Source organism: Mauremys reevesii, linkage group 3 (assembly GCF_016161935.1).
Source record: "Mauremys reevesii isolate NIE-2019 linkage group 3, ASM1616193v1, whole genome shotgun sequence".
Taxonomy (NCBI): domain Eukaryota; kingdom Metazoa; phylum Chordata; order Testudines; family Geoemydidae; genus Mauremys; species Mauremys reevesii.
In genome coordinates, this window is record NC_052625.1 from 12,108,535 (window position 1) to 12,130,487 (window position 21,953).

Genomic DNA, 21,953 nt, shown 5'->3' on the forward strand with positions numbered 1-21,953 from the left:
ATCCGGCTGCCGCGGTCGCCACCCCCCAAACGTTAGCGCCCTAGGCGACCGCCTAGATCACCTAATGGGTTGCGCCGGCCCTGGCCACCTGCAGAGTAAGGTACTCCTCACCCTATATGTAGGAGAATTGCATCCATAGAGAACAATGGACTATTGATTCTAACAAGCAAGGGAACTTGAGTAATAGGCTTATAGAGTAAGACTTTCAAAAGTACTCAATGCTGGCGTAACGCTGCTCCTGCTGAAGTCAGTGGAAGATTTCCTGTTCACATCAGTGGGAATAGAGCAGTGGTGGAGTGAGGTTTTGCCACTGGAGGGCAGGGGGTGGGGTGATGGCTCATTGGGGGTGAGCTGGAGAGCAAACCTGCCCTGCACTCACTTAGCGGAGGTGGCTCCCATCCTTCAGGGCTAGGCCCAGCCCCCTCCTCCAGGCATTGCAACCTGGCAACACTTCAGTTTGGGCACTATGCGACCTCGTGCACCATGCTGCAATGCCCAGAGCGGGAAGCTGGGCCTAGCTCCATGGGCCAGGAGCCACCGCTACAGTGTGAGTGTAGGGCAGCTTCACTCTCTGTGCCTCAAAAGGCGCCACGCGTACATCTAATGGCTGCTAGGGGTGCGGTCACCCCTGCTTCCCCCCATTCATTCCACCACTGGGACAGAGACAGGAGTGGCGGAAGCTCCCTAGAAGTGGAGGGCCACTGGCGCCCAAACCGTGGCCTCATACTGCCTCTTGCCCCCACGCCTCCTCTTCCCCCAAGGCCCTGCCCCCTCACTGCCCCTTCTCCCCAAACCCCCACCCTTGTACCACCCCTTCCCCCGAGGCTCTGCCCCTGCTCCACCTCTTCCCTCAAGGGCTTGTCCACACTCTGCCTCTACTAAACTGGGAGGAGTGGTAGATACGCTGGAGGGTACGGATAGTATACAGAGGGACCTAGACAAATTAGAGGATTGGGCCAAAAGAAACCTGATGAGGTTCAACAAGGACAAGTGCAGAGTCCTGCACTTAGGACGGAAGAATCCCATGCACTGCTACAGACTAGGGACCGAATGGCTAAGCAGCAGTGCTGCAGAAAAGGACCAAGGGGTTACAGTGGATGAGAAGCTGGATAGGAGTCAATAGTGTGCCCTTGTTGCCAAGAAGGCTAACAGCATTTTGGGCTGTATAAGCAGAGGGAGGGAGGTGATCATTCCCCTCTATTTGACATTGGTGAGGCCTCATCTGGATTACTGTGTCCAGTTTTGGGCTCCACACTACAAAAAGGATGTGGAAAAATTGAAAAGAGTCCAGCAGAGGGCAACAAAAATTATTAGGGAGCTGGAGCACATGACTTATGAGGAGAGGCTGAGGGAACTGGGATTGTTTAGTCTGCAGAAGAGAAGAATGAGGGGTGATCTGATAGCTGCTTTCAACTACCTGAAAGAGGGTTCCAAAAAGGATGGATCTAGACTGTTCTCAGTGGTAGCAGATGACAGAACAAGGAGTAATGGTCTCAAGTTGCAGTGGGGGAGGTTTAGGTTGGATATTAGGAAAAACTTTTTCACTAGGAGGGTGGTGAAGCACTGGAATGGGTTACCTAGGGAGGTGGTGGAATCTCCTTCCTTAGAAGTTTTTAAGGTCAGGCTTGACAAAGCCCTGGCTGGGATGATTTAGTTGGGAATTGGTCCTGCTTTGAGCAGGGGGTTGGACTAGATACCTCCTGAGGTCCCTCCCAACCCTGATATTCTATGATTCTATGATTCTTCTCCCCCAAGACCTCACCCTTCACTTGCGCTTCTCCACGCCCTCTCCCCCGTCACTCACCCTTATAGATGGTAAAAAGTGGGAAGGAATAGCCCTTCCCCTTTTAAAAGTGATGGGGCCATGGCCCCCGCCCTCCCCTCGTTCCAGCGTACCTGGACAGAGGTCAATGCTGGGTGCTTTTGATAATCCCTCGCACAATAATGATCTCCCCTTAGTCTCAAATTAAGCATTAGAGAAAGGGGTTGTGAAAGAGATCCACAGACTAACACGGAAATAAATCTCACCGTTATTCTTATGAAGTCAGATTATGAACTCCTTTGCACATTATTATCCTTTGCAATTATTCCCTCCAGTAGTGGTACTGAAGTCAAGGAAATAGGAATTATTCAGCATGAGCAAGGGATTCACAATTGGCGCTTCATAAGCAAAACCTCATTTTTACAATAGGCAATAATACAGCATTCCATGGCACGGCAGGGTACCTTCTTCATTCTACAGATAGCAGAGCTTTCGATTCCCTGGCAGTTCCAGAAGAAGCTTGCTGCTGTCGTATTACTCCAATTGGCAGTGGTAATCAGTCTGAGGAACACAAAAGAGAGACTTGCCTTTCCTAAATGCATTTAGATCCTTGGCATTTCAGTAATACCTAATACGTTACAGATGTAGTGCAATGTGTGCTGGCTGGCTTTCAGCTGAGGGACTGACATGCTTTGTGATTAATCACCTGTGTTTGGTAATAAATATGCACGGCAAGAGCTTGTCCCTCTCTCCCTGTTTTCATGCAAGGTGCTTTTAGTGTACATGATACTGCATTATCAATATTGGTGTGTAAGTGCCTGTACATATCTGGCCGATAAAAAAAATCAACAGCATTTTGTACAATTCTTCCACTTCTCTGTCCTTTATTTGAAATTACCATTGCTTTTTCTCTGGAAAGTGTTTTACAGCAATTCACAGTTAAAATTAGACTGACTCTAGTCCTTAAAGGCTGATTTAGCAGGAGTATTAGTCTAAATCATTTGGTTTATAGGTGGTGTTAGTGTAGAAAAAAATCCCTTTGCTTCTCCCTAATCCATAACAAAGTTGTTTTTATACAGAACTGTTATCTTAGAGTTCATTTCCTTTAGGCACCCTGGTTTTATAGTGTTCTATTTGTGATTTAGTGCACATGGAGGTACATATGTGTTACTTCTATAGTGGAACCAGAGAAGGAAAGAAAATCAGTCCATCTGTAACTGTTTAGGGGAGAAGAACAGCTATTGTTTTCCAAATTTTTTTGCTGCCTATTAAAGTTTTCATTTTACTATCTAGTTGTTACTAGAGGAAGGCAGGAGAGTAAAGCTCTGTATCTCAAGAACATAGATTGAAGAGACAGTCTGACACTGGTATGTAGACGTTTGATTGGATAACTAATTATCTAAAAAGTACCCACAAGAAAACAGCTGGAGAAGATTAAAGCAGGTGGATTTGTGTCTTGCTTAGACCACTGTATGCCGAGGAAAAGTACAAAGAGTGGGATTATCCTCTCTGGAACAGGTTCAGGAAAAATAACCCTCTTTCAGTGAACATACACCTGAGATATAAACATTAAAGGCTACAGGTTGCTTGCTCCTGGTTTCAATATGTTGAGTAAGAATTTCCAAGGTTAAAAACCTTCATGTGGAGTTCAAAGGTAAAATGTTGCACAGAAGTTGGACACATCTAAAGTCTTTGCTGGTTAAAAGCTTTCAGAAGTGAAAAACAAATGTCTTTGGAAGAGTAAAAGAAACTTTGCTTGAGAGGGATGATAATTTTGCAGTCACGGGGTAAGATAATTTGCTTGTGTAAATCAGCCTAGTTCCATTGAAATCAATGATTTATGCCAGCTAAGAATCTGGTCCTCAGACTGTTGAATTCAGACTATTGAATTCAACACTAACATTGCGGGACTCCAGTGAAAGCAGGTTTGTACCCAGAGAGCTCAACTCTGAGCTGCCTTATGTGCTCTCAAGACAGTGAGAGGGCATTAGGCACCTCCTCTCCCTTTGCACCGATTACCCATATTCCAGGTCACAATGCAGGTGGGGTGGCAGCCTCCACAGAACCACTGCTCCCCTCCCACATGTGATGGGGAATAAATGGGCAGGGGCAAAGAGTAGGCTTTGCCTCCTCAATTCAGCCAGCCAGCAAAGGGAGCCAGCAAGCCTGGGGAAGAAATTGGGGTCAGGTATGTGGGAGGGGAATTAGGCCCTTCAAATGAAAGCCTGTGCTTTACCCAAAGCTACCCTTCAATCTAGTATTGAAGAGACGCATAAAACTGAAAACAAAAGGAATGCTGAAATATAATTACAAACTTGAGGTTTTTCTGCTGCACCTACCACTGTAGTGTATAAGATAAATAACTGATTATATATGGTAGTAGTGGAGAAGTACTACATCATATGACAACGTGTATGAGGCAAGTAGGTGGTCTTTAACCAAAAAACTTAACATCAGAAAGGAAAGTGGTGAGGCTTGGTAAAGAAATGGTCACCCACCCATCCTCTTCCAGTATTCTCTCCCTCAGAGATCACCGTACTATTCAGAATTCATGCATTTTCTGATCTTTTCCTAGGCTTTTTCCACCCCCAGCAAAATAGTGTTAACATTCTGAGTCTAATGTTCTGGGATTTCACACTATCCGGTATCATTGTTTTAAAAGGCATTTGAATGTCCTGAATTGAGCCCTGTGGGCTTGCTCCAAAGGAGAACTCTCCCTCCGTCCGCACTTACAAATTGTCTAAGGATGTAGATTTGGGGTGGTTGGATATTCAGTTTGGAGGAGCTTGTCTGATGGTATTCTACCAACTTATGTCAGTATCGCCACATAGCTCGGGTGGAATTTTCCCCTTCATAGGGAACGACTATTACCTCCACCTTAAATTGTTACATATTTTTTGGTCAGCTCTATGCAACGATCCAATGGTTTGATAAATATTGAAAAGCCTGGAATTTTGAATGGCTGAGACTCTTTCCAGCATTGTGGTAAATAGCTGACTAGAAAGGAGACATCTTAAACTACATCCCCCAGCAACATCTGCATCTTTGAAAACTTTCCCTAATTGAAAAGTCAGTCGTTTCAAATGCGGCGGACTGAGAGCTTTGGAATTAGATTGGGTAGCGTTAAAATACTACAGTTATTTTTAATCTTTAAGACACACACACACACACAGTTCTTTCTATGCATTAAGAAGTGCTAATAACATGTTTAATATTCAAATGGAGGGAGAACTTTCATTTTGCAGATTTCAGTCAATCTATTCTGTGGTCCCCCGCCCCAGCCCCTCAATATTTCCTCCTGGTTCTTTTGAGAGCTACTACACCAAAAATACTTTTGGAAATACCACAGACTATTGTTTTTATTGGAGACTGGAAAGCTTTGTAGTAGGATGCTTTTGTGTTTCATTTGTTTTCCTTGCTCTGGCACAGCTGGTTTTGTTTTAGCAGCACTGGAGAGATGGTTAAACTATTTGTGGCCTCTACTAATCCAGCAGATTTCTTACACAGAAAGTTTTAAACTGAATGGCAGAAACTGTAACTAACCAGTTGTCTGCGTGGGCAGTTTTGTGCATGAAGTTACAAATGCAGGGTTTTATGGGATCTTTTAATTTCTTCAACAAAACACTGATCACTATAGAGCAGGTCCCAGTTTCCCTATAAATTTCCCAGCCAGAAGCTTGTCAGAAGAGCGTCTTGACTAGATGAGATACAAAAGGGATGAAGCAATAGATCTTAGTTAAACCTAGAATGTATTAAGCAGTAGGAAATGATTAGAGAAACAGAGCTTGCATAGGTGTGGTGATACCCACATTAACCAAAAGGGAATAGAATGAAAGATAACAGGTGCTGAGGAGCAGTGTAATCTGATAATGCAAATCTGCTCAGTACCTAGCTAGTAACTGGGGTTAGCACAGTTATCACGGCTGAACCAGGGAGGAGAATGGGGAACCAAGGAACAGCAATCCAGTATGTGGATGGAGTCAGCAGAAAGAAGTAAATAAAAATAGGTATTAAGAGTAAAAACTGTAAATATTCATGTAGAGTACCAATACTTCACAAACAAAAGAGAGAAGTTGAAATACTTTGTATTGGGAGACATTAAAAGAATTTCTGAAGCTATAGTGACATAAGAATAATCTATGGGTTATTGTATTTACTGGGGGGGGATAAAAAATAGGTTCACTTGCAGCAATGGAGCAATGGTACTAACCACAAGGAATTCGTAGACTATCTGAATAAAAATTCTGGATGAGCCAGAGCTGGATTCACTGTAGAATCTATAGAAACAGAAATGAAGTAATGAAGCATGTGATATGGGCCTCTTGGGAAACATGGTTGTGCAATCAGGCTGTTAGATACGGGAAGCAACAAAATCTGCTAGAAATCTGCTTCCTTGTGGTGTAGAAATAAGGACTGAAAGGTTTTTCAAACATCAGTGATTTTTCACTGCTTCTTTTTTTAACATAAATATTGATTCTCTACTCCCCTGCTTTTGCTGGAGGACTTGAGCAACTGAGAGGGGAAGAGACTTGTAGAGACACATGAGCTCATCTAGGTTTTATATTATTAAATGTTGTCAACATGGAATGATCATGATAACAGGGCCACATTGAGAGAGAGATTGAGTTTGTTCATTCTAACTCCTGGCAAGGGCTTGGGGGGAAAAGCTCTTTTTCTGAAACATTCAGCAATACTCCCGTTTAAGTGACGGCTGAGGAAGTTCACTCCGGATCTCTAGTCCTCCAATGAGTCTCCCAGCTTAAAGAGGGAAGATTAGGCTTGATGTTCCTGCTTTTTTTCTAAGATAAATCACAAGCAGGAAAGAATGCCTTGGAAAATAAAAACTCTTTACATCTTTTTTTTATACCTCATTAAAACCAAAAAGGGTAGAAACCCATTTTTTTTATTTTGCAGATCACTTTTAACTTACCACACTCGTCACCATTCTATGGCTCTTTTTCTAACTGCCTCACGTGGGCCAATGACATAAAAGGATACAATTTGAATGACCTGAGCAGGGGACCATGCCAGGAGATAGTACTGTGGGGTGGTACCTTTCAAGAAACAAGGATTTTATTTTCTTTTTAAAGAGGAAGTTAGATACAGCCTGAAGGGGAAAGTTAGGAGCTGAAAATCCATAGAATCCGAATGGAGACTGCTAAAGAATTCCCTGATTAGAGGCACAAAGTCTGCATTCCTGAGAACAAAAACAAGGGAAAAGTAGGGCAACAGTTGAATGGCAAGAGCCCATCTGTGGAAATTCTACTTACGTTGATGAGCATTTGCTCATGCAATTAGTCCCAGTGAAGCCCATGGGCTTGGTCATATGAGTAAATGAACTGGAGTGGCACATAAACTTTGTTCAGGCCCTCTGGACGTGATGAATTGCACCTGCCTGTCAGGGGCGGCTCTAGGAATTGTGCCGCCCCAAGGAGGGCGGCACTCCGCGGTGGGTGCTCTGGCGGTCGCCCGTCCCGCGGCTCCGGTGGACCTCCTGCAGAGGTGCCTGCGGACGGTCCGCTGGTCCCATGGCTCCGGTGGACCGCCCGCAGGCACGCCTGCGGATGCTCCACCGAAGCTGCGGGACCAGCGGACCCTCCACAGGCATGCCTGCGGGAGGTCCACCGGAGCCTCCTGCTGCCCTCCCGTGGCACGCCGCCCCAAGCACGTGCTTGGCGTGCTGGGGTCTGGAGCCGGCCCTGCTGCCTGTGAATGGGATACCACAGTTCAGCCCCAGATTTGTAAAAGTTCATTCAGACAAAAAAAAAGGAATCCTTTTAATAATGCAAATTCAGTCCAAGTGACATTACTACAAGGAAAGCCAAAATTGTGATTCTGAGGAAATTTGAAGCACAAAGAGCTAAGCTGTTGACCAAACACATTACACATATATGAAGTACATCAGAATTAAGAAGCTAGGGTTAGCTAGAAATAAAAGAGGAAATAACAAGGAAGCTAAGTGGGAATTTTTTGCATCGGTCTTCACCCCACCAGGAAGACAGGAATGGGGGGAAAATGTCTATTTGTGGTTATCCTTCACAGGTAATAAAGATGAAGTATTGTTGGAGATAAAGGTATCAAAAATGAAAAAGCTGATTAGATGGCAATAAATCTCCAGGACCAGATGGTACTCATCAGAGTTCTAAAGGAACTGAAGGGTAGAACATCTAGGCTACTATTAAAGCAAAGGACTGGAGGATGGCCAATTATGGTGCCAACTTTTAATAAAAATAGAAAGGGTAAATCCAGGAGTCCTGGGATTTCTTGCTGAGAAAACTGTGTTATATAGAATTTAGGGGAGTATAAATTGATGGGGAGAAATCAGTGTGGCAAAAGTATTCTCTGAAAGCACCCACAAAATAATCGAGCAAGGAATTCATGGAGAGACAAGGTGGATGATTTAATTTCTTTTATTTATTTATTTTTATCTCATCCACCTTGTCTTTCTAATATCCTGGAACCGACATGGCTACAACACTGCATACAACAAAGAAACTCATGGACATAACTTGTTTACACATTCCAGAAGCTGTTACTGAAAGTCCTTTATGCAGTGCTATTGAGGAAACATGGGTTGCGAGACGAGGCCCTGTCATGCAGTATAGGCTGTTTAAGATGTAGGCGGTAAAACATGGGCAATTTTTACAGTGGAAAAGGATTAAGGGCTAGACTGTGGCATTAAGCCACTGGTCTCTGAGTGTGATACGGAGATGCACTGCCCTATGGGGCGCACCAGAAGGATTGTACCTTATCACACAGCTACACCGTTAATTTGATGGTACAGACAGCTCCATGGCCTTGTCTCCTCCCTGCCTCCTTTAGGGAGGATCATGCACCTGGGACCAAATGGAAGGAGCATTCTCTATGCTCCCAGTGACTGCAGTGCTCCCTGGCCCTTGCACAACTCATCCTTCTTCTCTCCCTCTGTGCAAGAACCAAGGACAATCTGATCCTTATGCTGGAGTGCCTCACGGACCAGTACTACTATATGTTAGTGTTGGTCCTGCTTTGAATGGGGGATTGGACTAGATGACCTCCTGAGGTCTCTTCCAACCCTTATATTCTATGTGGTCTTCACTCAACTTCCCAATCAAAAATAGCAAGAGTTGTGAGAAGTCCCAGAGCTTCTGAGGTGATTCTGAGGAAATTTGAAGCACAAAGAGCTAAGCTGTTGACCAAACACATTACACATATATGAAGTACATCAGAATTAAGAAGCTAGGGTGAAAATCAGAACAGACAAGTGGAAAGCAGTGCACAGGATAAAATAAACCGCTTCCACTGGGAGTTACCGTTCCAGAAAACATTGAGGCAACACGGGGAGGAGAGGGGAGGGCATGGAGGGTCAAGTGCTCCCCCAGATTGGCCTGCTGGGGGTAGGGAAGGAGAGGAGCTCTCTCCTCTCTCCCTGAACCTTCCCCTGGCACATTCGCCGCTCTCTCTGTCAGCTGGGCGGGTAGTGGGACGTAACCGCTTCTGCCTGAGAGAGCCTGGCTGGAAGGCAGTGGCAGCCCACTCCCTGCCCAGGCTTAGCTGCCGGTGACAGGGGCCCAGCATGCCATGGTGGGAAGGAGGCTCCAGCTCACTCAGCCCCTGTCCCCTGCAGCAGGGCCTGGGGGGGGGCGGGGGAGGCCTGTTGCCATCCCAGCTGCGGAGGACAGGGGCCAAGCGAGACAGAAACATGCCAGGGGGCATGACTGGTATTTAGGGAATAAAGCACATGGATACTTTTACAATGGTATTATACATCTTGGAACATGGTATCAGGCCATCTCCTCAGTTACTGGAATCACCAGAAGGAAAGTAGCAACCGGAAAGATCAGAGGTATTAGAAGAAGATGCGTAAAGGATAGTGTAAAAAGACAGGGATTATTTAGTTTGGAAAGAATAAAAATGAGACTGGAAGCATATGGTGGAGGTCTGTAAAACAATGAGCAGCATAGTATAGTGAAGGTGAATGACCTCCTGAGGTCCCTTCAACCCTGATATTCTATGATTCTAAACACTATTTACCCCTTTCCCATAACACAAAAACAAATGGACACTCTCAATTAAAAGGCAACAAATGTAGAACAGATACGAGGAAATACTTCCTACAGGACATGACGGGACAAATACTGAGTTCAGAAGGATTCAAAGGATCGGACAATTATATGAATTGGAAGAGCATCTGTTACAGTACCTAGCATTAAAAAAATGACAAGGTCAATCAGCCCTCTTGCTTCAGGATGTAAACTGATCATCAGTTGGGGATTTCACTTTCCAAATTAATGTGGGTAATATACATAACGTTATGACTTGTATAGCTATTCTAGAACTGGATGGATCTGCTTATATACATCCTTAATGTAACTACACATGCATTACATGTTGCATGCGTTTGATCTATTCGCAAGCTTGACAGCGGGGGGAAGAACAATTTATTTAAAAATACATTCAACTTTGGCTTCCATCAAAACAATAGGAGTAGAAAATCATTTTAATAGACTATAATATGTGAGATTAAATAAAAGCAACTGTGTAATATTTCAAATGTCTGAATGAATTTCAAGACACTTGTTTGACCTGTATTGCTGTTCTCTGTTCAACATTGATACAAGTAAAAGTGCTTTCCAAAGCAACTAAAAACATTATATGAATGCAATTTCTTGTCATGCAGACATCCCTGGATGTCATTTAGTAAGAAAATTAATACATCTGAAATATTGTTGAAGTGTCTTTAATCATTTCATAAGAACATAAGAGCGGCCGTACTGGGTCAGACCAAAGGGCCATCTAGTCCAATATCCTGTCTACCGACAGTAGCCAATGCCAGGTGCCCCAGAGGGAGTGAACCTAACAGGTAATGATCAAGTGATCTCTCTCTCCTGCCATCCATCTCCACCCTCTGACAAACAGAGGCTAGGGACACCATTCCTTACCCATCCAGGCTAATGGACTTAACCTCCGTGAATTTATCCAGTTCTCTTTTAAATGCTGTTATAGTCCTAGCGTTCCCAACCTCCTCAGGCAAGGAGTTCCACAAGTTTCACCTGATCTACAATGATCAAAAGTCATCCTTGAACTCTGACAATATCTGATAGGATGAATTCTTGACTTTAGCTTATGTAACTGTCTTGGGCAGCCAACTGCTGGTCCTGTCACTCTCTTCTCCTGCCGTGGAGCACAGAGGACAGGCTCTGTTTGCTGTAGCTTGTGTTGCTTTCTCCTGTGGCTTGAGGGTGAGAGAATGCTGTTGAGCCTGCCCCTTCCAAACTAGTGATCAGCTGCCTGCCATGGGTTGAGAGAAGCGTGCCATGGTACTGGCTCTTTCTCTTTTGAGCCTCCCTGGAGCAGAGGGGAGCAGATGGCTCTGACCTTGCCACAGGACATCGTTGAGGCCCAGAAGTTAATAAGATCCAAAAATGTATTTGATATTTATATGGATATCAGCAATATCCAGAATTATCATAACTACTAGCAGCAAAACATAGAAGGGATATTAAAGCTTGGGCATAAGGGCTTAAGCCAATCCCTAACTATTAGAGACCAGGCTGATGCCCTATGTGGGGGGCAGATTACCCCACATCTGTCTGCTGCAGGGTTCTTACAACTTCCTCCAACGCAGAGGTTCCCAACCTTTTCTCTGCCACAGCACACCTCGAGCTCCAGGGGCTCTTGCCCGTCTCCCCGCCCCGCCAGCAGCTGCGGGAGAGAAGGGGAGGGGCAAAGGAGCCGACCCCTCGCTCACACAGGAGCGGAGTGGGGAAGAGAGGGTGACTGAGCTCTGATTGGTTGCTCCGCCCCAGAGGAGGCGGGGCAGTGAGCCAGACGGCTAATTAGAAGGCAGCTTCCCCACCCCCCCGTCCTCACATATAGCTTTTCCAAAAAAAAAACGCGACACCCCGCTTCGGACCTGATGGTAGAATGGTGCTGGACACTGTCCGAGATGGGACACAGGACTAGATGGACCTTTGGGCTCTAATCCAGTCTGGCAGTTCCTGTGTTCCTATGACCTATTAACCACTGCCCGAGACTTTATGTAATGCTTTCATGTTACACTCTTGGAGGTAGTTTGATATCAGGTATTCCTTTACCCTTTTTGGTTACAGTGCGTGTGGAACTGCATTTGTATGGGACTCGTTTGCCTTTTTCCAAAGTAAAGATTTTGACAGACTTTTTTAAAAACGGTTTCTCCTTCCCTATCTCTGTATTTTCTGTTGCAAAGCATTTTTATTTGGCTGGTCTTATAAATATGTGAACTTAATCATAGGTGCCAGAGCATCCATGGGGAAAAAATGGTGGGTGCTGAGCACCCACCAGCAGCCCCCTATCAGCTCCCCCTGCCTGCTAGTGTTTGCCACCCTCCAGCAGGCCCTGCTGATCAGTGCCTCCCCCTCCCTCCCCACACCTCCCACCCGCCATGGTCAGCTGTTTTGCAGCATGCAGGAGGCTTTGGGAGGGCGGGGGAGGAGCGAGGGGGTGGCACACTGGGGGGAGGGGAAGAAGTGGAGTGGGGGAGGGGCCTTAGAGGAAGGAGTGGGCAGGGCCTGGGGCAGAGCGAGGGGTCAGGCACCCCCTGGCACATTAGAAAGTCTGTGCCTGTGCACTTAACTGTGAGGTGGGTGAGAGGAAGGCCTCAAGATGCATGTGCGGAAGAAATGGTTTCTTCAGCATTGTTTTAAAAAGAAAGATGGGCGCCGTATTTTTTTTAAAGGTGACAAAATACAAAGCTGACTTTCTAGCCTCTCTTTAATTGTTCTTTGTTTGCTTTAGCCAGAAATGTTTCACTAGCTCTAGGCTAGCCAGGGAGGGTGATATCGGGGTCGGAAGTGAGCAACCTCTGCCTTTGGACACATCTCTGTCTTCCAGAAGGGATGGTACTCAAATGCAGCAAGATGAATTCTGCTTTCGTTCTTCCATGGCTACTAGTTTCACTTCTGTTCTTGGCCAGCTCATGTGTGCAGGTGCAAACCCATGAGAACCTGAACCTTGTCTATGAATTTGCAGTGCGATTCGGACATGGGACATGTGGAATTGGGTTTTCTTGAGCAAGAGCCTGTGAAAATAGGTTATGATTGAAAAATCTCTGCAGCTATTTTGAATGGAATTTGCACATCTTGCCAGCACAAGGATATAGCAGGACATTGTTAATCAGGGAAGAACGATAATAGAACTGGATGGATGTATACCAGATACTGTCATACCAGACCACCACAGCTACCAATGAGTATATTTCATCCAGCATGTCCTTTTTAACTATATGCACAATAATCTATGTCCAATGAGACAGAGAGAGAATACTCCTGTCTATAAGCATTTGTGTCTGAATATAGTAGGTTTGAGTTTCATTTCATGCCAATGTTGGTCAGGCATCATTCAGCAGAAATCAATGGCGTTGCACTGTTACATAAGTTCAGTATGTGCCTCTGTATTTACATGGCTTGAACAGTTCGACTCGCTAAATATTTTTCTTGTGTCTCCAATAGCTACGTAAAGATCACATGGATAGCTAAATGGTTCTGGAACTTACATGTCCCTGTTTTTTTGTTTGTTTTTCCTGGAGAGAAGCCCCTTTGGGATCTGTGCTCTGACTGATTTCATGACTGTCTCATTTCAGGGCTTCAGAGAGTGCACCAGCTAGGAGAAAACACAAGATACTTCCGGCGGAGACTGCACGAAATGGGTTTCATTGTTTATGGAAATGATGATTCCCCTGTTGTCCCCTTGCTCCTTTATATGCCTGGTAAAATAGGGTAAGTACTGAAATGTGCCTGGTAGGCAAACTACACTAACATTATATGGAGGGTACGTTTTAAACTATTCAATCTGGCTACTTGCTGAAGTTGTTGCAAGGGAGAAATTTCTTCCTTTCGGTGAACTTGCCATCAGTAGCTTTAAGTTGAATCCTGGCCTTAATTTGGAGCCAGCTTCTCCGTACACTAAATGAGTGTACAGACTTTTAAAAAAATCAAAACTCTTCTTTCTCTTTCTATTGATGTTTTGCAAAAATTATAATAATTTAAAAGCTGCACATTGTGTAATTATTTTGAAGGCATTTCATTGTGTGACATGTCTTAGACTGACATACATTTCACCATTTTACGGTATGTGATGATATCTCTTGACTGACTTATGTAAGTGAAATTGGCAGTAACCTATTAGCTTATCAATGAAGGCCCAGAGTGTAGGGAGTTGGAGTCTTTGCAAAAGTAGCTCTCAGGAGGAGCCTTTGTTTCTTAGATACCATAAATATGAGTCCTATCCTGGCCCATCAGACCTGGTAACAGTAAAGCCATCAGGATAATTGCTTACTCATTCCGATGTGAACATGGGCCAGCTCTTGCATGGAGAACTTGTGCCCTTCTATGGCCAAGCTTCCATCAGTGTCTCAGGATCAGTGGGGAATAGTGAACGCCCCTGTCTCCCAATTACACCAGGATCCTTTCAGTTTGAAGTTTAACTATTTATCAAGCCCTCTTGCAAGGACTATCTGACAGGCAGAAATCAGGTCTTATAATCATGAGCTATAGAAAATCCTCAGCCCAGAACACAACCCTAATAGCTGGCCTGGGTACTGGGGGGAAATGGGAGACATCCTTAGTTGCAGAATCATCTTGTTTCCCTCTTGAGGCATTGGAGATCAACCAAGATGTCTCCCCTTGCCATCCGGAAGTTCAGTGCGGACTGGTCAAGGTGCAGAGACTTCTCTGGAACTCCCTCATGAAGTTGTTTGTCAAAGTCCCTCTGTAGCTGTCCCAGTGGCTCATGCATGCTTCCTCTTTGGATCAGTTTATTTGTGACCACAGTCTCCTCTACCCATTTGCACAGATTGGTAGAATGGGTTGTAGTTGAGGCCAATTAGTCCATGCTAAGTGTTATGAACCGATCTATGTCCCTCTGCATTACTTACCTCACAAATATGAACAATTTTCTCCTTGGGACACCGAACAGGTAGCTGTTCTCCCCATTTAACAGGTGGGGAAATGACACACACAGGTTAAATGACCTACCCATTCAGAGAATCTTTGGTAGAGCCAGGAATTAGCCCCAGGTCTCCCAAGTCCCAGTCTCGTGCTGCAGCGACAAGACCATCGTTCTACTTTATGTTCAGTGCCTTGTTCAATGAAATTTGATCTAAATGGCACTAATTTTTATTTATTACCATCTGTTTGTCTAAATATTTGCCTGATTCTTGCTGCCTTACACTTTACATAGACATTTGCACCTGTGCTCAGTGATTGCAAATTGCTCCTAATCAGAATTCTCTGCTCACTTATATCAGTGATTGTATTTGACAGTTGCTTTGCAGGGATGAAAATGACTACACAAGCTGCAAGACAGTGGAGAGTTGATGGTAAAACTCCTATTGACTTCAGTAGGGCCAGGATTTTTTAACCATTGTTTTTCACACACGAGTGTTTTCCCTTTGTGCTCAGTTTATTGGCAATAACTCACTTTTGTTTTCTTCTTTCCCCTCTCCCAGGGCTTTTGCAAGGCGCATGTTAGACAAAAATATTGGGGTGGTTGTGGTTGGATTTCCAGCTACTCCTATCGCAGAATCGAGGGCTCGGTTTTGTGTGTCAGCTGCACATACACGGGAGATGTTAGACACGGTAAGAACAGCAGATGTCCTGGTGAAATTAACATCAGATGCTAGAGGGGCTGGGAGAAGCTACAAGTCTGTTACTTTGAATCTCAATAATTCATTTTGCATTTGTTTTTCTTGATCTTTGTCACTTGATAGTTAAAGCCTTTATGATTCCATATTTTATTTAAAATATTAAGTTATACAATTAACTGTACTATATTCCCCTATTCCTAAGAGTGACCAAATCTGTATTAACTAATAAAAACCTACATGAGGAGCACACCAAGACTAACGTTAACTGCTTGGGCAGGAAACCCTAAATGATGTGGTAATAATTGCATATAAGGGTTTCTATGCCCTTATTTTAATTTCATATTTATGTGAGTTACATTGCAGCAGCAAAATATGGCACCATCTTGGGTTTTGTATGATACATGTGGAACATTTAGTCCAATATTTGGAATTGTTTGTATCTAACAAGAGGACTAAAAGGTGCAATATGACCAGTTTGATCCCTATATCTTTACCTGCTTCCAGAAGGGCAGTTACGCTTACGTTGAGATGTCCATTGTAAACTTCTCTTTCCATCTGTTCATAACTTTCTAAAAAAAGTATTTTTAAGATTGAAATTTTCCATCTTCCTCTCAGTCCAAGGGTGAGGAAGCAAATTTGGATAAAATACCGTCATCCATTTTTGAGTTAGGCAAGGGTGGAACTTTTTTGGTTGCCAACAGATTTTAAGGCTCTTTTTACATGAGCATAACTCTCAGAAACTGATGCATTTTATACACTCAGTGTTTTCAAATGGGAAGAGCCCTGATCCTGCTTCTGACTCCTTGCAGCTGGCCCCTGTGCCCACACAAACCTCAGTGGGACTTAATGTGAGCACATGGATCCAAACACAGTTGGAGGACTGAGACCGTAGCCCTATACTCAAGACTAGTTTCCAGGTCAATTTAGACCATTTTAGAAACAAAACTGAAAAAATCTGGTTTGCACATGTGAGGTAGGAAATTCCTGCTAATCTTAAAACTACAATAAGGAACAATGGAATACTCAACACGGAGTTAAAATTAAATGATAACATATATATATATATATATATATATATATATATATATATATATATATATATATATATATATATATATCAATGCTTAGTTACCGAGGTGTAGTTAGGTAGGCTGTTATTTCGCTGTGTAGTTCCAGAGTTGCATAAGCTTTTGATTACGCAACTGCAGTAATACACAGTGAAATCACCTTGGAGATTAAGAGCTTAATCTCTTTATTTCGCTTAGGTTTTCTTTCCTTAAAACAGCAGCATTAAACACATGAAAGTTACAATTTTCAAGCACTGATCTTGCAATTCATCTCACCGCGGTATGCAAATTGGGGCCTTGAATGCCACTCCCCGGCAGTCACCTTTTACAAGTTCCGGTTTTGCCTTTGCAGCTAGGTATCTATCACTGCCATAGTATCTGCAACACTATCTAAACTTCCCTATGCCTTATGTGGGGAATGGGAAACACTCTGGGTAGTGTGGTTTAGTTACCTCAGGCAGCTGAAACATTTTTAAGGACAACCACTGCGTGAATGTGCCGTAAATCCAGTGTAAAATAAAAACACACAGCTCTTGTGCCATTTCTCATCACAACCACCATTGGCTTAAACCACTGGCAGTAATACATAAGGGGGAAGACCCATAAATGGGAAAGTTTCCAAGGTTGATAATTTTTTTGAATTACTTTGCAGGTCCTTCTTTATTTAGCTCATTTTATCACATTCGTAAACCGGGAAGGGGAGGGGTGAGGACTTTTCTATTCTTGAGCATATGTTACTGCATAAACAGAAACAGGATTGAAAGGACAGGTGCTATATTTTTAGTTGATATTTTTAGTTGAGATCAACCTATTATCTGCTCTTCAGCATGGGTTTGAGGCTGCAGGGTTCTGATCTTCTCCAGGGGGATTCTGAATGCCCTTGCTTTCTATTGAATCCAGTAGGAGTTGAGGATGTGCAGCCACTCATATTATAGGATGAGGCCAGCTGTGATATTAATACAAGCAAAAGTGGAAAATGTGCTATCAAACCACATAATCCTGTTCAAGATATTCACAATGACCCTGATAAACATCTGGGCCTGGTCCACCACTGGAGTTATACAATGGTGAAACTGGCCTTTGGGATATGTATGCAGATACAGCAATGTTGTCTTATGTTATATATGTGCCTTTTTCATGTAAAAATGAGAATTCTTAGTTGGAGTATTTTTCTCCCTGCATGTCTGAGAAATACATACAATTTACCAATAGTCGGCTAATAAATATTACCATTGGCTAATACAACATAGCCTACCATAGAGCCAAATTCTGTTCTCAGTGATTCTAATGTAAATCTAGTGTAGCTCAATTGATTTCACTGACGTTCACCAGTGTAGCTGACAGCAAAATTCACTCCTTTGGCTTTATTCCTTTCTTTGATTTTACACTGTGAAAACCACATATGTTTTCATGTCACTTGCTGTTCAAATGTAAAGCAGAAGTGAGAACAGCTTTAAATCCTTTTAAGATAACTGATACAGTGTAATGATCTTGCAGGTCCTGAATGCCCTTGATGAATTGGGCGATTTTCTGCAACTGAAATATTCACGGCATTCCAGGTCATCTCGTCCTGAACTATACGAGGAAACAAGCTTTGAACTTGAAGATTGAGTTTCCCACCCGTGAAGAGAACATTATGATGTTACAAAAAAGAGAAAAAGCCTAAGAAATATGAATGCATTTCTTCCCTTCTAAGGGCAATTTTTATTTCTCAATTAATTGAACTGAGGGGAGGCACTGTTGTTGCATTTTACTGTATCAAATTTCCATGTGCAAGAGACTATGGCTACAGATCTACTCCCATGGAATTATATGCTTTTTAAGGTATTTTTTATGCAAGCAGACTGTGTCCCATTGGTCAAGTTGCCACTGTGCAGCTTTGGTGCCTTTTTGTGAAGAGGCTTTGGCTAGTTCATAATTCTGGTTGAAATAATAAATTTGAAACCTGAATGGATTCCAGTGTACTATGTTAGCTTGCATGAATTTCAGCTGTCAGACTGGATAATACCTAATTCATCAATGTGGACTGCCCCCGAGGAAATGGCAGATAAGGATCTTCTTACCTGATTTCCACATTTTGAGTTCTCAAAGGACAGCAAGTATCAGAAGGACATACTAGCACATGAGAAAACGTTCATACAGAAACCTACTCATATTAAATATTTCTGACAGAAACCTGTGTTCTTGGTCACTTAATGTTGCAACCAACCAACCAACCATAAAGTTGTATAGTTCATTGTGAAGAAAGAACACACAACTGGCTTCCTAGTGTGTAGACTCGGAGATTGTGTGCGAATTGAATCTTTTCATTAAAGGTGGAAATTCTTTTCTGCTACAGCATTCAAGCTGCAACCTTATGCATCTTATTGCCACTGAAGTTACTCGGCAGGCTTGTTCCCTTTTCATGTAGCAGTAGTAAACAATTTTAATAACCCTTTAACTTTCCTGTAAAACCGTTGATCAAAACACTCAGATACTTGCAGTTCACAAACTGCAGCTGACATTTATGAGCCCACTTCCAAGTTTCCCAAACTACTTATGAGCTTAATAAATGAACTAACTAGTAAATAATGCTGAAGCTGCTCGTTATACAGAATATGAAGTCCGGGGTACCATACACAGCTCTGCCACCTGTTAACTTGAAGACTCTTTGATTTCTGAATGTACTAAGTTTCCCTAGTTGATTTAAGTATCACTCGTTGAACTATTGTGTTCCCTCTTTATGCTATTATGATGAATTCAGGTGTTTTTATTTAAATGGTGTTTATTTTTTCAAATGCTTGATTGAAATAATTGAGCATATGGCCCACAGTCGGAAAGAGAAGTTATGGTCAGAGTTCCATTTCCATTGCATCAGACAAATCTACAAAGATTCTTGAGAAAACATTATCCTCCTCAGCTTTACTTGTCTCACATCAGGCTGAGCAGTCTGAGGAGATTTTTGCAGACCATAGTTGTTGTATGACACCAGTTAAAAATGGTTCTGTAGCTTTAACAAACTCCAAACCATTCCACAATATCAAATGTCATTGTAAACACATCAGATCAAGAGATGTTTAGCTTTCTGTTGCACAGATGTACCACACTTTCATGTTCTTGAAAGCTCTGGTGTAAACTTAACCCACAGCTGCAATATTAGATTTAAGAACAGAACAATTAAATTGTGGCATACCAATTGCAATATATTACTCCCTGCTTGTTAAAGCAGCTTTAAGGATAAAACAAAGCTGATCAGTTATGAGGTCCTGGGTTTTGTTGGGTTTTTTGTTGTCGTTATTTGTTATGCGAGTTAATAAAATCCAATGGTGCTATAACTTTAAGAATTGATTACAAAACATTCCATCGCATCAGAGGTCAGCTTAGAACATGTATATTGGGGGATAAGGAGAAGTACATAGTGTCATATGATTGTTCACTCTGAACTTGAGAAGCACTAAAGAGGATCGAGGGAGAAGATGTTTGTGCATCAGGGTAAATGCACTGCAGAAATATTTAAAATGTTCTTGGGTTGGGTTTTTTTACATTTAATATGATTTTTGTTTCTTTGTTAAACCCCCTATTTGCAAGATGCAGCTTCCAGGCAATTTGCATGTAGGGCGAGTGTGTGCTTAACACTACTCTGTGAGGATGGGGGAAAGAGGGGAAAAGCCTGAAGCCTTGGAGTGCTTTCGTACTGAATGAATATATCGAGTTTTGCTCTCCACTCCTGCACATCTGTGGCCAGTTCCTCCGCTAGTGTAAATTGGCATAGCTGACTTCTGACCTCCCATCTTAGAGTTTATGGTCACAGTCTATACTTCAGAAAACAGCATTACATGTGCTGGTACAACCCATGCTATATTTCTCTCAGCAAGGCCTGAGTTTCATTAAGCTAGAGACTGATCACTTTTCATCCTATTGGGGAATGTTGTCTGTCTAAAGCAAAATTCCTCCTGCCCTCAAAAATTACTCTCTGCTCGCTCGCTCTCTCATATTAAGGAGACAGGCCCTCTATTTTTCAGAGTTGTCAGTTTATATATAAATATTATATGCCTTCCCTTGATTCCCTCCATATCTTGCATATTAGAAAAAGTATTCAGCTTTGAACGCTTGGGATGAAATCCTAGCCTCATTGCTATTAATAGCAAAATTCCTATTTACTTCAACTGGACCAGAATTTCCCACAGGGTCCTAATTCTCTCACACTAGTTTTCTACCAATGTGACCTTGGTGGAGTTATTCCAGCTTTACACCAGCGTGAGATCAGAATTTGGCCAGCCCTTGGTAATGAAGTCACTTCACTTCTTTTTAAAAAGTCATCATGTGATGGGTTATTTATTGGGAAATTAACACATCCAGTATAATGATCGCAGATTGTTGGTACACCTCTACCCTGATATAATGTGACCCGATATAACACGAATTCGGATATAATGCAGTAAAGCAGTGCTCTGGGGAGGGCGGGGCTGTGCACTCCAGCGAATCAAAGCAAAAGTTCGATATACCGCGGTTTCACCTATAACGCAGTAAGATTTTTTGGCTCCCGAGGACAGCGTTATATCGGGGTAGAAGTGTATATGATTCATCAAATGTATTCCATTTGAAGGAGTATATGTTTGTGGGAGATTTATTTCTCTATCTGAATAGGTGGAGATCTAGAGTTGGTTTATTTTAAGCTTTTAATAGAAGTTCTTCCTACGTTTTTTGGATAATCAATAAAGATTGTTCATGATGTCATGTGACACAACCTCATACTAGTCTTCATGTTAATGAGCTCCATAACCCTTTGTAAAATCAGCCAGCTCCAGCAGCCTTGTGAGCTTAAGTACTAGTTCACGGGTGGGTGCTTTGGTAAGTCCTAAGTAGTCTACGTGACAAAGCTGTTGAACCATTGCTCTTTCCTCTTCCTTCACACTCCCACCTATATTTTATTATTTGCCTTTTCCTGTCTTGCTTGACAAGATGTTTTTCCTCCTTTTCCTCCCGTAACGTTTACATCCACATAGCATCTTAGAATATCAGGGTTGGAAGAGACCCCTGGAGGTCATCTAGTCCAACCCCCTGCACAAAGCAGGTCCAACCCCAACTAAATCATCCCAGCCAGGGCTTTGTCAAGCCGGGCCTCAAAAACCTCTAAAGATGGAGATTCCACCACCTCCCTAGGTAACCCAGTCCAGTGCTTCACCGCCCTCCTAGTGAAATAGTTTTTCCTAATATCCAACCTAGACCTCCCCCACTGCAACTTGAGACCACTACTCCTTATTCTGTCAACTGCCACCACTGAGAACAGTCTAGATCCATCCTCTTTGGATCCCCCCTTTCAGGTAGTTGAAGGCTGCTATCAAATCCCCCCTCACTCTTCCCTTCTGCAAACTAAATAAGCCCAGTTCTCTCAGCATCTCCTCGAAAGTCATGTGCCCCAGCCCCTCTTCTGTGTGTTTGTTTATTCCTGTGCAGTTGGTTTGCTATAACCATCTGAGAGCACCCATGCAGCTTCAGGATGTACAAGTTTAAAATCTGGCAGTGGGGGGAGAATTGGCAT

The 21,953-nt window shown here is 43.0% G+C and overlaps 1 protein-coding gene across 7 annotated transcripts in view; it reads left to right on the forward strand.

Moving 5' to 3' along the window:
• Positions 1-19,554, forward strand: part of SPTLC3 (serine palmitoyltransferase long chain base subunit 3) — a 138,427-nt gene extending 118,873 nt beyond the window's left edge. For all 7 annotated transcript variants that reach the window (XM_039531315.1, XM_039531313.1, XM_039531314.1 and 4 more), the window contains 3 exons: positions 13,362-13,497; positions 15,228-15,357; positions 17,930-19,554. In XM_039531315.1, the coding sequence (XP_039387249.1) occupies positions 13,362-13,497; positions 15,228-15,357; positions 17,930-18,043 (380 nt within the window). In that variant the 3' untranslated portion in view covers positions 18,044-19,554. The remainder of the gene's footprint in view (positions 1-13,361; positions 13,498-15,227; positions 15,358-17,929) is intronic.
• Positions 19,555-21,953: the final 2,399 nt, after the last annotated feature.